This window comes from Dendrobates tinctorius, unplaced genomic scaffold (genome assembly GCF_039654945.1).
Source record: "Dendrobates tinctorius isolate UK_male_01 unplaced genomic scaffold, ASM3965494v1 ptg000029l, whole genome shotgun sequence".
Classification (NCBI taxonomy): Eukaryota; Metazoa; Chordata; class Amphibia; order Anura; family Dendrobatidae; genus Dendrobates; species Dendrobates tinctorius.
The window spans coordinates 66,485-81,777 of record NW_027361697.1 but is presented as its reverse complement, the minus strand read 5'-3'; the positions used below and the strand labels follow the sequence as shown (position 1 = coordinate 81,777).

The 15,293-nt window shown below is 44.4% G+C and overlaps 1 protein-coding gene across 2 annotated transcripts in view; it reads left to right on the top strand.

Moving 5' to 3' along the window:
* COP1 (COP1 E3 ubiquitin ligase) overlaps nt 1-15,293 on the top strand; it is a 146,919-nt gene that overhangs the window by 98,600 nt on the left and 33,026 nt on the right. For both annotated transcript variants that reach the window (XM_073571282.1, XM_073571283.1), the window contains exons 13-14: nt 5,575-5,683; nt 7,485-7,566. In XM_073571282.1, the coding sequence (XP_073427383.1) occupies nt 5,575-5,683; nt 7,485-7,566 (191 nt within the window). The remainder of the gene's footprint in view (nt 1-5,574; nt 5,684-7,484; nt 7,567-15,293) is intronic.

Sequence of the window (15,293 nt, the reverse complement as noted above, 5' to 3'; positions counted from 1 at the left end):
CCACACTTCAGTTATTTGACGTCCGTCAAAATCCGCCGTTTTTATAAAAAAGCGGATCCGCTATTTTTTTTGGCGGATCCGTTTTTTCCCCCATAGACATGCATTAGCGACGGATTATGACTGATGGTCGTCCGTTACATCCGTTTTTTGACGGATCCATTTGAATTTTAGCATCCGCCGGCTGGAGTAGACGAACAAAGGAGCATTTTTTTTCCAGCGGCGAACCGCTATTTTAAACTGTGCATGCCCGGAAGATTTTTCCTTTCATGCATTTTAACCCTAAACGGCGTTCTAGAAGCGACGAAAAATCTGTGTCTCTGTCTCCTCCTCTCTGTCTCCTCCTCTCTGTCTCCTCCTCTCTGTCTCCTCCTCTCTGTCTCCTCCTCTCTGTCTCCTCCTCTCTCTCTCTCCTTTTTACCAGAGTTCTGTTCCTTTAAATTTCATGCGGATCCGTCCACAAAACGGATCCGGTGCATCCGTTTGTTACATAATGGAAACGGATCCGTTTTTTCGTACTTTGGGGGATTTCAACTGACATCAAACAACTGAAATGTGAAACAGTCCTATGGCCAGTTTCACATTTGCGCTTTATAGCGCAGCGACGGCCTGCGCACGGCCGCCGCTAAGCCCCGCCCCCTCCCGGCTCCCTGCCCGCCCCATCCGGTCATCGCCGCCTACTAGCGCACATGGACGCTTGCGATCTGCGCACCCTATGCTAAAGGTAGGGTGCGCAGATCGCAAGCGTCCACGTGCGCTAGTAGGCGGCGTTGACCGGATGGGGCGGGCAGGGAGCCGGGAGGGGGCGGGGCTTAGCGGCGGCCGTGCGCTATAAAGCGCAAATGTGATACCGGCTTAACACTTGTATGTGAAAATCAGTTGTCTGAATACGGCCTTATTTTGATGACCTATCCAATGAATCGCTCATTGAAAGTGGAGTCCTGGAAAAACCTTTGTGGAGTTACTCTTCTGGGTGACATGAGGCATTGAGATAAAGGAGTGCTGTTAGATCTCCTTGCAGGTAATGGTTGGCGCCATTTCATCAGCACCCGCTCTCCGGTGACTGCCTGCAATTAGGGCAGGAGCTTGATTCCAGCTTGTGCACTTCCTTCTGGAATCGGGTGATGTCCCTGTGAGGGTTTTTTTGGCTTCGATTCCAACATGCGTTTGTTCGGTGTAAGCGGCTCATTCCAACTTTTACCGTAAATTCCGAAAAGAGAAAACCTCCGCTCACCCAGAGCCAATGCTACTTTTACATTAAAAGTTTGTCCTCTCGCAAACATTTCACAGAAGAATCTTTTCTTATTTTCCTACAAATCTCCTTTTTTTTTTTTAATGTATCTCATCTTGGGCACAGAGAGCGTGCAGCATTCAGCTGGGTGCCTCTCGCTGACAAAAGATGGGGAGGATTGATGTGTGGAAGCGTAAAACTGTACACAATGCGAGCCACTGATAACTCATTTGTCTGGTTTAGAAACGGAGATTCGGAAATGTTCCTTTCCACAGTGGCAGTTTCCTTGACTTTGTACTTGGCTGGTTATAAAGCAGCGCCTGGAGTGAGACGTCGGAGTACTTTGTGTCGAGATTTCTGACTTTCAAAGACGTTAGACCACATATCAAGGGTCGTCGGATGGCATTGAATCATAGCACCGCCATCATTATTACTGATCCCAGCCATAAAACATTAATCCCGCTACTTTTAATCAAAACCGGTTTTGTCTTCCCGCACGTCGCGCGCTTCGCCTCCAGTGATGTCTCTTAATTTTTCACTCTTAATGGAATGTTTTGGGATTTGGTAAATTGCTGCTGTTTTCTGAAAACAAAGGCTTTTTTTTGTCCCCCTGAGAGTAAGGAGGAGGATGTGCGTTATGTGAAGCTGGATTCCTTTATTTTAACCTTTTTTTTTTAAAAGCACTTTTTTTTCTTACATTTTTATTTTTTTATTTTTTATTTTTTTACTTTTTTTTTTGTAATGTATTGCTGAATTATTTTTAAGGGTTTATACATACGTATTTAAAGGGGTGTTCCCTTCTCCCAAGAACCCATCCCCCGATATGTAGTAGGTGTAATAATATTAGAAATGTAGTATAGTTCTTCTGATTCGCTATGTCTCTTTCCTCATGTGCAGGGCATTGCAGGACAATAGGTATCCATGGTTATGACCAATGATACACTGCAGCTAGTTGCTAGAGGTCGTAATAATCTTTATTCTGTGGCCTACTTAACAGAAGCAAGAAGAAATCTCTATTGCCCACAACATTTGAGGAATTTTTAAGGGAGCGTGTCTGCGTCTGCGGTGTGGTCAAACAATTACGTACACTTCCACACCTACTTATTTTCCCCTCTACCTCCCCGCTTTGACGGCTCTGGTTTCATAGAGCCAGAGAATGGTGGAGATATGTGGGAAAAAACAAGCGGTAGCAGCACCAAGTGCCTATACATGTTTTGAACATTCATTCTCTGCCGACAGTTCTTTTAAACAGGACGTGTCATCACGATTTCACCTAATGTGGGCAGCCGGAATGGCTGGATCCCGCCAGCTTCAGAGCGCCACAAGCCGGCTGTAACGCTTAGAGTCTGGGTGCGACGCATGCTCCTTACCTAGGTATTATAAGGTGGCTGGTCACCTGAGCAATGAGCTCTACCCTATAAAACTAAAAATCCCTGTTCTTGAAAATTAAGAGAATTTTTAATCAGGAGTTAATTAGTTTTAGGTTTTTACAAGCACTTTATAAATTTTTTTTTTTTACCTTTTATTTAATCTAAGAAAACATTTCAGGAGGGTTTTCAGCAGATACAAAATGTGGCTAAATGAACCTTACATGATAAGTTGTATAACATAGTAATATAATCCTATTATCCCAGGTGTCCCCCGTCTACTGCCTTTTGGGTACTGGCCAACTCATTTCTGGTCCTGTGCTCAACTCATCAGCTTCCCAACAGTTTACGTGAGTGAAGAGTGCAGGCTTACAGCTATCTTCAATCGCTAAGCCAGCCCCCTTCTCCTATGTATAGAGAGGGCACTGCTGCAGTGCAGACGTCACCGCTATTTAGGAGGAGTCTTCGCTTCCAAGTATTGGTATTTACTGCTGCACAGCAGTTTTCTCTGATCTCTCCATGCATTATCTTGTATTGCAAACCAAAGGTCTGATGAAGGTCTAACGGCAAGGCTGAAACGTCACCGGCATTTTGGCTATGCAATGCATTTAAATAAGAAACATTAAAAAAACATTCTTGAGCGCGGATTGCTACATTGGCACATTGAGGACTCGCCATATGAAAGCACAGATAACGTGCTGCAAGACCAGGAGCCAAATCCTGCGTGTCACGCAGCATGTGATACCAGCCTCTTGGTTTCAGACTTATAGATTGAGCAGTATGTAATTCAGACTTTCTCTAGTATCCAGATGTACTTTCAGATTTGCTGACATTTTTTTTTTTTTCTTAAAACCTAACAGTTCTCGCTTCTAAATTTTGTTGGATTCCAAGGAAGGTTGGCGTCAGAACCACACCATGAGAAATTGTATGCAGCATATCCTTTAGTCCAACACTTGACGTTTCCACTTGATATAAGCCTCCTTCGTGTTTTATAGCTGTTGGAATAAAGGAAACGCTGCTTCACGTCTGATTATGTGAGTGGGTTCTGTCTTTGACTTTTCTTGGGATCCCGTATAAGATTTTAGGTGAGATGACCCAAGCTCATAAGGTAACGTGCATTCAGCAGCTTTTCTAGGTTTTCCTTGCTTAAAACTGTCGCTATTCCTCTGTTACTCCTGGAATTGAATGCATTAGTTGACAACTTGATGTTATAATTCCTCTTATTGATGATAATGTTCTTTAGTGCCTGATACTACCTGGATGAGCCGGCTTTGGGTCTATAACTTCAAGCAATCGTTTCTCAGTGAATGATCGATGGTGGTCTGAATTCTGGGCTCTTCACTGATTTGGATGGTCATCCCTAGATTTGATAAAAACTTTTCACAGGGCCCTGGTCCAGAAGCCACATTGGTGGTCCATGGCCGCTGCACCAGAGCCCTCCTTCCTGTCAGTACTCCCAGGATTTCTTCTGCTTTGTAGGCTCGGCACAATGATGTGCGTCATGCTTCAATGATGACATTGTACCCAAGCCCACTAATCAGAAGAGGTGTTGGTGATGCTGGCCAGGGATAGGAGATGCGCAGTGCTCTGGTTTGGAGACTATAGACTACTAACATGGCTGCTGCACTAGGGTCCTGATCTTTTTTTTCCCCTCAACTCTAGTGGTTCAAAATGTTTCTCATGTAAGTGGAACTGTGGTTAGCATGTGTGACTGCCACTCCATCCACTTCTATAAGCTGTTTTTCCATACAAAGAATGGAGCAGTGGTGAGCATGTGACACCGCCACTACTTCCACTTCTATAAACAGCTTCGCCATTCAAAAGAATGGAGCAGTGGTGAGCATGTGAGACCGTCACTCCATCCACTTCTATAAGCTGTTTCTCCATACAAAAGAATGGAGCAGTGGTGAGCAAGTGAGACCACCACTCCATCCACTTCTATAAACAGCTTCTCCATACAAAAGAATGGAGCAGTGGTGAGCATGTGAGGCCGCCACTCCATCCACTTCTATAAGCTGTTTCTCCATACAAAAGAATGGAGCAGTGGTGAGCATGTGAGGCCGCCACTCCATCCACTTCTATAAGCTGTTTCTCCATACAAAAGAATGGAGCAGTGGTGAGCAAGTGAGACCACCACTCCATCCACTTCTATAAACAGCTTCTCCATACAAAAGAATGGAGCAGTGGTGAGCATGTGTGACTGCCAGTCCATCCACTTCTATAAACAGCTTCTCCATACATTTGAATGGAGCACTGGTGAGCATGTGTGACCGCCACTCCATCCACTTCTATAAACAGCTTCTCCATACAAAAGAATGGAGTAGTGGTGAGCACTTGTGACCGCCACTCCATCCACTTTATAAACAGCTTATCCATACAGTTGAATAAGGCAGTGGTTATTCATGTGGTTATTCATGCACCACAGCTCCGTCCACACAGGACATTCTGGAGTCCTTTTTTTCTGTATCAGTGGGGGTCCCAGAAATGTTATTCCGGCAAACCGTCTATTAATTTCCTATTAGAGGTGCTTTTTTCCCTAGATGTAGAGATCATTTGCATTGCCTAGATCTGTATCTCGTCCTTTAATCAAGTGTGTGATGCGGCTGATAGAATAATCCTTAAGATTTTTACGTATTAATATTCTTCATGCCAAAGGGTGAAATGCATTGTCTAATGATGGATCCAGGCTTACAAGCAGACACCAGTCAGTAGGGACAGTGGCAGACCCCCTCCTCCCCCATTATCCTCTTAAGAAACCAATTATTTTCCGATAAATGAAACCTCCATGATACTCTCCAGCTTAGAAATCTCATACAGCTCTGGCGTTTGGCGCGGTTCCATGCTGAAAGGGCCCAGGGTGCGTTGAATGAGTCAGAAGTGGAGTCCGCAGGCACCCAGCGGACATGACACTGCTGCGCCAGCTCAGTCCTCGCCTTTCGCTCATTCTTTTGCTTTAATATATTTTTTTATCTTTTGCAGCTGTATAAGCTGGAGCAGTTATCACAAAAACCTACTGGCCAGCAGCGACTACGAGGGGACGGTGATTCTCTGGGATGGCTTTACAGGGCAAAGATCCAAAGTATACCAGGTAACGTTTAATATGCCGGCTGTCGACAGATGTCAGTGGCTGCTTTCCTCTGTAGTGGTGGCAGCGTCTGCTCCGCTTACACTAGGAAATTGTCACGACGCAACCAAACCGCTGCCTCTTTATTCTGTTATTTAGACCCCGGGGGAGAAAACCTATCTGTGCTAAAATGCATGCTGTGCTATTTGTTTTTTTGTTGTTTTGTGATAACCTGAGTATTTGCGCTCTTATTTTTCTTTGTATCCTAATATAAAAGAAATGCAAAGTCAGAACCGCCGGTGGTAAAGAACTCTGCGCCTGCAGAACTTCCCTCTAATGGGATTTAATTCTACAAAATAGACGGACCTTACATAGACCGAAGATGCCGCTGTGTGCAGCCAGTTATATAAGCAGGTCTAGCAGAGCCGAGGTGGTGATTTGGTCAAAGTCAGGTGGGAGGAAAAACTAGCTTTATTGCTTACAGCAACCAATCACAGAGGAGCTTTCAATTGCTCCTTGACCCTTCAAGACATGAAATGTGGCACTGTGATTGGTTGCATTTTTCGGGTATGTTTTGTGCACATAAGGCGAACCAAATTCTAGGGTTAAAAGAAAAGTTTGCGAAATGCATTTTTCAATCAGAAAACATTAATGTTGATTTCTCAGAAACAGATGATCAATAGCAAAGTGTTAGTTTTGCCATCTTTTTTTTTTCCCCCAAGAAAATAATATAAAAACCGACGACCAATGTGACTGTACTCGCCGATGTCAGCAGGAAATTACAAAACGTCTGCGAGCTAAAGAACATAATTGCCGAATGTTGACTTCTGCTCAGCCGTCTCATTCACTAATAAATGACCGTTTCATGTGATGGACGTCCGTCCTTCTGCCGCGTGTTAGATATATTACCGTACAGATGTACGAGGAAAGTACTGGGCGAAAACAAATCCTAAACTGTGACCGTCCATAATACACGTAGCGTCCCAGCCTCCTAAGAATCCACGACCAGTTGGTGTTTGGTTTCCAGACACCATGCGGATGGGTCCTTTTCTTTCTTTTTCTATAGTTTATTCCACTGTTGCGGCACCTTTCCTCATATAATTCTTTATTATTGGCACAGTTAGTGCGCCCTATTTTGCTTAAATAAAATGTGTTTGGTTTCCAGACACCATGCGGATGGGTCCCTGTGTCGGACCGGGTGGGCAAAAGGCCCACCAGTAATGTTGATTCTTGGGGCCCACTGTTCAGCTTTGTGCAAAATTAACCGGACCCTAGTACACAAGTTTACTTTTGCTTCTATGTGATATGAACTTGGCTAGCTTGTTTAATGACTGATTAGGTTATACCATTTTCTGTAAATTATCAATCAAGTGTAATAGCACCACTTGTTTGCACGTCTTCAAAGGGGCGGCCTACCGGAGGATTCCACTATTCTTCTTTGAGCCAGTCCGAGTCTGGGTTCATTTATGGTGAACTTTGTGTCTTGTACTGATATACGAAGAAGGGGGTCACGGGGGTCAAGTGCATTTGCAAATGGAGTAGGTGCTTGATAAATTTGGGAATACATGATCCAGCCTGTTATATCAGGCTTATAAGCTTTTCTGTGTCTACAGAATATTTCCATACATGTGTCCCCAGAGCTTAAACATGGCTTCGGCCTCCTCGACCTTCACTGGTTTGTTATGAAAGCCCCTCGAAACGATTCACAATATATACATTACCGTCTCCCAGTATCTTCCCTCATAGACGCTTTCTGTGTTTTGCTCATTGTTCTGCATCTTTTAAAACTTTGCTTCTGTGTCCCTTCTTGAAAAAAAAAAAATAGGAACATGAAAAGAGGTGTTGGAGTGTGGATTTCAACCTCATGGACCCCAAACTTCTAGCGTCCGGATCCGATGATGCCAAAGGTGAGTCACAGCTTTTGCTATTAAACATTAGAGGTCGGAGAATATATCCCATACCTAGTTATACATGGTTCCAAATATTACATGGTTATCAGGTTTTATAGTGAATGGATTTTTAAAACATTTTTGTTTGTTTTATTTTTTCAATCTTCTATATCATTATTGAAAAAAACAATCTAAAATTTTTCAGTTTTTACATTGACCACTAGGCTTTCCACTTTTTGCTCTGTACAGATGATATTTTAGCATTCCTATTATTATCACAGACTTTATTACAATGACTAAAACCTCTATATACAGTATATAACTTCGGAGCCACCATCCACAATATGCAATGTCACAGCTCCCCTCCTGGTCCTCCTGTACAATGACTGATATACAGTAGATAACATGGATCCACCATTCACAATAGGTGATGTCACAGCTCACCTCCTCCCCCCACCTGTACAATGACTGATAACACCTCTATATACAGTAGATAATACAGGATCCATCATACACAATACATAATGATCACTTCTAATGTCCATGCGTCCCAAGAGGAAGTAGGATTCGTAAATGAGGTCTAGTGGCCAGTGACAAGCGTGCGACTTTTTTTATTTATTTAATTTTTAATATAGTGATATGAAATAATGTAAAATAGTTTATGTATATATAAAATATACATTTAGCAAAAACCCCTGTTTTAAGCAGTAGCTCATGTGATTGCATGTTCCTTTTAATCTGACGTAACCGCACACATGAGGATGTTGCCCACGACTGGACGGATTCCGTAATTCTCTATTCCAATGCTCTTTTTATCCATTAGATTTTATATACAGCCGTAGTTCTAGGCTACATGATAATTTGGGTATAAATTGGTGATTTTTTTTTTTTCCTCTAATTTTAGGATTTATATTAACAATCTGCACAGCTGGAAAATGTACAAAACGGTCCTTTCTTCCAGCCGTTTTATACCACAGGACGCTGGAGTAAAATCTTAATAAGAGGCCGCCGCTTCCTGGTACATTCCAGGGAAACCATTACCGTTTTTTGCACTGGAAAATAACATTTACACCTGTTATGTGGATCCATATTTGCTCCTAATTTACTCAAATTTTTGGCATAAATTTTAGGCATTCAGCAAATCGATAAAAAATGTTGCCCACTTCTTAAAGAAAAACATAAAAATCCTAAATTTTAGCACAGTGTGTCATCACACCCCCAGTAATATGTGCTGAGTTAAGGGAAAATCTAAAGGACTGCGAACATTAGCATTTCTGCATAATATGACTGTGATAAACTGGATAATTTTTCATGCTGCATTCGATACAGAAATGCCAATTGCATCAATAGGGTCATTTGCTGCCTGCCATCATAGAGGCAGATAAGTGGAATTTTTTTTTTTATTTAATGGACGGTCTATTTAATCTGCAGCTTGGCATGTATTAATGTGGCAGTACTTACAAAATCTTTATTTCCAATACTGATGGACCAGCGGTCTGTTGGCTTCGTCATCAATGGGGGAAGCGTCCCCTGGTAAAGGTTAACAAGCCTGCAGTTAATGATGCAGACAGCAACAAACAAAGGCCGATCCCTAGGGGTTACGAAGAGTTAAAATGGGGGTTCACTTATGAGGATCGTATTTGGAGAATTGCGCAATTTTATGTATGTCGATATATGTATATGTGTGTGTGTGTATATATATATATATATATATATATATATATACACTCACTGGCCACTTTATTAGGTACACCATGCTAGTAAGGGGTTGGACCCCCTTTTGCCTTCAGAACTGCCTCAATTCTTCGTGGCAGAGATTCAACAAGGTGCTGGAAGCATTCCTCAGAGATTTTGGACCATATTGACATGATGGCATCACACAGTTGGCGCAGATTTGTCGGCTGCACATCCCTGATGCGAATCTCCCGTTCCACCACATCCCAAAGATGCTCTATTGGATTGAGATCTGGTGACTGAGGAGGCCATTTGAGTACAGTAAACTCATTGTCATGTTCAAGAAACCAATCTGAGATGATTCGAGCTTTATGACATGGCGCATTATCCTGCTGAAAGTAGCCATCAGATGTTGGGTACATTGTGGTCATAAAGGGATGGACATGGTCAGCAACAATACTCAGGTAGGCTGTGGCGTTGCAACGATGCTCAATTGGTACCAAGGGGCCCAAAGAGTGCCCAGAAAAAATTCCCCACACCATGACACCACCACCACCAGCCTGAACCGTTGATACAAGGCAGGATGGATCCATGCTTTCATGTTGTTTACGCCAAATTCTGACCCTACCATCCGAATGTCGCAGCAGAAATCGAGACTCATCAGACCAGGCAACGTTTTTCCAATCTTCTACTGTCCAATTTCGATGAGCTTGTGCAAATTGTAGCCTCAGTTTCCTGTTCTTAGCTGAGAGGAGTGGTACCCAGTGTGGTCTTCTGCTGCTGTAGCCCATCTGCCTCAAAGTTCGACGCACTGTGCGTTCAGAGATGCTCTTCTGCCTACCTTGGTTGTAACGGGTGGCAATTTGAGTCACTGTTGCCTTTCTATCAGCTCGAACCAGTCTGCCCATTCTCCTCTGACCTCTGGCATCAACATGGCATTTCCGGCCACAGAACTGCCGCTCACTGGATTTTTTTTCTTTTTCGGACCATTCTCTGTAAACCCTAGAGATGGTTGTGCGTGAAAATCCCAGTAGATCAGCAGTTTCTGAAATTCTCAGACCAGCCCTTCTGGCACCAACAATCATGCCACGTTCAAAGGCACTCAAATCACCTTTCTTCCCCATACTGATGCTCGGTTTGAACTGCAGGAGATTGTCTTGACCATGTCTACATGCCTAAATGCACTGAGTTGCCGCCATGTGATTGGCTGATTAGAAATTAAGTCTTAACACACAGTTGGACAGGTGTACCTAATAAAGTGGCCAGTGAGTGTATATATAGTGTGTGTATATAGCAGATTGAGACCTTAACAGTCAGGGGGAGGTTCTTCTATGGCCCATAAATACCTATAGTACTTTGATCGTACGGATGGGTTGTTTTAAATTGGTTTTTCTCAAATCTAGAAACTCTCGCTTATCCATGGGATAAGATAAAACTGAGGAAAGAAAGAGCGCAATAGGGTCTTATCTGGGTAACAGATTAAATAAATTCAAAGGAATCTACTCACCTTTTCCAAGATAGATTAAAGCATGTAAGTCAATGTCAGCCTGCTGCACGCCCGAGGTTCACGTTCGTGACCACAGATAAGGATCCTTTTGGATAAAATATTTAGGCTTACTGTGCGCTTCTGAGACCAGGAAAAAGTCACCACATGAAAAACTTTTTAACTTTTTAACTCTTTATTCCCAACGCGTTTCAAAGTGGAAAATCACTACTTCTTCAGGGGATGACATACCTTTCTGAGCACTTTGGGTCTGACTTCTGGGCCCCCATTGATCTTGAGAACCAGTGCTCTGAGGAGCCCCATGTGAATGGAGCGGTGATTGATTATCCATACCTCTGCTCCGTTCTCTATGGGATTGCTGGAGCTAAAACGCTGCACTCCCATGAGAATCAATAAAGTGGTAGAGCACATGGTCACGCGCCGCGCCATTGTGCTCCGAATGTAAGTATTCCTGGGGGACCCCAGCAGTCAGTAAGTTACCCCCCCCCCTCAGTCCTTGAATAAGAGAGAATTTGACAATATCCTTTTACACTTTTTAAAGTTGCTGCGGACAGATAACTTTGACATTATTACAAGTACACCAACTCCTTTCACTTATTAGATATGTATCATCACAAGGTAAGTGATGAATTCTGATTTTTGAGGTCTCCCCCCACCAAACCACCTCACCGCACTATCACGGGGTGAAGAATTAAGTGAAGTGGTTGTCCAAATGTCTGGTGCTGCTCCATAAAAAGTCTTTGGGACTGATTGAGAAAGCCGAGGACAATGCTCTCCTGCCCTCGTTGGACCCATAGAGAATGAGTAGAGCCGCAGGGTCGCGTGCTTTGCCGCTGCTTCATTTGAACTCCACCTCATCTGGGAGGAGGAAATGGGGGCACTCTGTATCCTTGTCTATTTTAGGAAAACCCTTTTTAAGGAGTTGTTTGAAACTTTGGTATTGATGACTTATCCATCAATAAAAGAGTAATGTCAAACCAGCCCCCCGCGCCTCTTCTGATCCACTGATATTTGCTCCGGGAACGTCTCGTTGTCAGCAATGTACGGAGCAGAACACCGCGTCTCCCGCATTTGGTGGCGGCTGCCAAGTATTGCTGTTTGTCAGTACCGGACTAATGCACCGATTTTCCGCTGCAGATTGCAGCACATGGCGACATGCTGTGGATCTTCAGATTTCACCCTTAAATTGCATTTCAGATTTTACTTTTTTTTTTGCACCACCAGATTTGTGCTGGGGATCAGTCTCGCGATTACTGGCCAGTATGGATCAGTGCAGAGCTGATCAGTCCGTGAGCATGTATCGCATCAAAACCAGTCTTGTAGTGCCGAGATCTAGACTGATTTTATCTCTCATTTGAGACGCATGTGTTATGCATGCATTTGATTTACCAAAAAAAGATCAAAATGCAGATTTTTACTTCTAAATTTCTGAAGTGCATACAAGACAGAAAGTTTTCTGTTAAATTACAAAAAAAAAAGAGAATAAAAGAAAATGAGCCTCCTTTTTGTTCTGGTCCATTTGCGCAGTGTTTGCTTGTCCCAGAAAGTAGCTTCTTTTTAATTGCTTCTCTCAGGCCTTTCACGGAGCAAAATGCTTTTGTCTACTGGTTTAAATAATAAACCTTCCCCGTTTGCTGAGCCGGCGACTCTCTGACCTGATCCGTCTAGTGGACTTAATTTTTCGCCCCACTGTTCTATATGCATGAGGAGTGAGAAGTCATTAGAGCCGGTGGTGCATATTACAGCTGTTACCGCTCTCGGTGAGGGGCACCTCTCCTGCCCGCATCTGCCAGCCCGCCGCGTCTGCCTAATCGGGTTTGATTGGCGAGACACAACTGTATTGGTCGCAATTACATCTCCATGGCAGCCTTTCCTCTTACATCAACATCAGCTCTCGCTGCCCTGACAGACCTTCTTCTCCGGCTCTGGTTGACATGTTTTGTGAAGTGTTTTGGAAAGAGCTGACGACCGCTGTAAGAAATCACTTGAGGTCGGATCGTCAGGACCGCTAACAAGTTACCTGCTTATTAATATGGACGCCAAAATGAAAAATATCGGAGCTGCTAATAACCAGTGCGAATCAATGTAGGATGAGCGTCAGACATTTAAAGGGGGATGTCTAAATTAAACAACCCTCTTTGTTAGTCTTGGTCACCAACAATAAGTTAAGCTTCTCTTGGAACCAGGATTAGGCGAGTTCTGGTTTGAATCAATGAAAGTGCGTAGCTTTCCGCATAATGCCCGAATATGCCCTCCTGTGCAGGGCACTGATTTTAGGTCTCCCTTTCTTGACTGATCAAAGATGGAGCCATATGGGGGACCTCCATTATTACAAGTGTCCTGAGATCCAGAAGAACCCCGTCAAGTCTCATGACATGATGTCTGTATTAGATACTCTTAGGCCGGGGTCACACAACCGTGTATTCTCACATTGGAGACCATGGGGCCGACTATGCTGATCACGCTCTGATCAGTGTGGTACGTTGTTCTCAGATGTGGAGAAGATAGAAAAAAATAATTTCTTCATCTTCTCCAGTCTGTCCATGAAAATCAAACCACTCTCTGACCTCATCCAGGTGCGGTCTAATTTTTTTCCCACTGACTCATTGACTGGCATGGCCGATCCGTATATCGGATGCAAATGGTGCATGCCGACCGAGGAGAGAATTGGACACGTGCGCAGCCCCATAGCATAACATTGGTTCGTGTGCAATCCGATGTATTGTCGGATCACACTGAGACCAAAAATTTGGTCATCTGCACCTGCCCTTATAGTGCAAAAGAACAATTTGACAATTATTCAGATTTATTATTATATATTATATCATCTTTATTATTTGTATCAATAATTTTATTATCTTTTATTATGATTATCATCATGTTTTATTGTTTTTACAGCTTATTCCTGCAGTTATTAGAAGGAGCGTCCCGATAGTGGCGTTATGTAGGCGCATCCTGATTTTTATAGCAATCTATATTTATATATCATTCCTGCAGGGGGTAAACTATCTGCGCACTGGACCTGGAGACCCAGCGGTGAGCGGCTGGCAGCCCGCCGAGTTCTCCCCTCATTTCCCGGCCTCCTGTTTTCTTCTATCTGCTTTCTGTACATGGTGTATAATACCCAGCTCTGCGCTCTTTCTTTCCTTACTTCCCTGCAGCAATGTCTAGATATTGTATACTGCTCTGTAACACAAACTTAAGAGTGTGTGCAGAACATTTTATTGTGGTAATATCTCCCCTTCAAACTTCTGTAAGGTAACTTTATTCGTTTCTTTTTAATTTTTCTTTTTTTAATGCGTTTGTGTGAATGCTAGAATAAAATCAGTCTTGTTGCGCTCACCCAACTGTCTCAAGTCCAGGAACTGTTCTGGTTCTCCTGCTTTGTAACTGGCAATCTTCTGAGTTGGTGACTTCTTTTCAGCATTATAGGTTCTGGAACTTCTTTTCCCCTCACTTACCTGCCTTAGATTTAAGGCCGCCTGTGTTATATCTCTAATGGAGATTCACAGATGGAAAAAAAACACCTGTGCCCACCTCTGTAATATATCTCGGGATTTCAGCGGTTAGAGACTGACAGCAGGCAGGGTTCAGCAAATTATACGGAAGGAAAAAAAATAATAAAATCCCTCCAAAATTCCTGCCACTAGCTAAGATAACACAATTTTGTATGGCTTAGCAGATTATCCATCTGTAACATCATCAAATGGGATAAAGTTTTCTGAATATACAACGACTACGTGAGTACCTGGCTCTCGCCAGATTCTGTTGTGGGGATCATTATTAAAAAAAAAAAAAATTTCCAATCTTTTTTAATAGTCAGCAGTGGGAAGGGAAGCGGTTATAACACTCAAGGCATATTTACTCTTAATCTGACTTCGTCTCCAATGCTGGCACTCTGGTCTGCTCCACCGGAAGAGATGGTGTTGAATCGACCAGTGACTTGAAGGCTGAGGCCACTGATTGACTGGATGACGCCGGGGTGGAGGGCCAGGCGACTGGATGACGCCGGGGTGGAGGGCCAGGCGACTGGATGACGCCGGGGTGGAGGGCCAGGCGACTGGATGGCCCGGGGTGGAGGGCCAGGCGACTGGATGGCCCGGGGTGGAGGGCCAGGCGACTGGGTGGCCCGGGGTGGAGGGCCAGGCGACTGGGTGGCCCGGGGTGGAGGGCCAGGCGACTGGGTGGCCCGGGGTGGAGGGCCAGGCGACTGGGTGGCCCGGGGTGGAGGGCCAGGCGACTGGGTGGCCCGGGGTGGAGGGCCAGGCGACTGGGTGGCCCGGGGTGGAGGGCCAGGCGACTGGGTGGCCCGGGGTGGAGGGCCAGGCGACTGGGTGGCCCGGGGTGGAGGGCCAGGCGACTGGGTGGCCCGGGGTGGAGGGCCAGGCGACTGGGTGGCCCGGGGTGGAGGGCCAGGCGACTGGGTGGCCCGGGGTGGAGGGCCAGGCGACTGGGTGGCCCGGTTAATAAAACGCATATTTTGGATTCCTGCCTTCTCATCATCCTTTGACAGCACAGGTTTAACCCTTTTGTTTCCAGATCACCATGATTTCCAGATGCCTGTGTT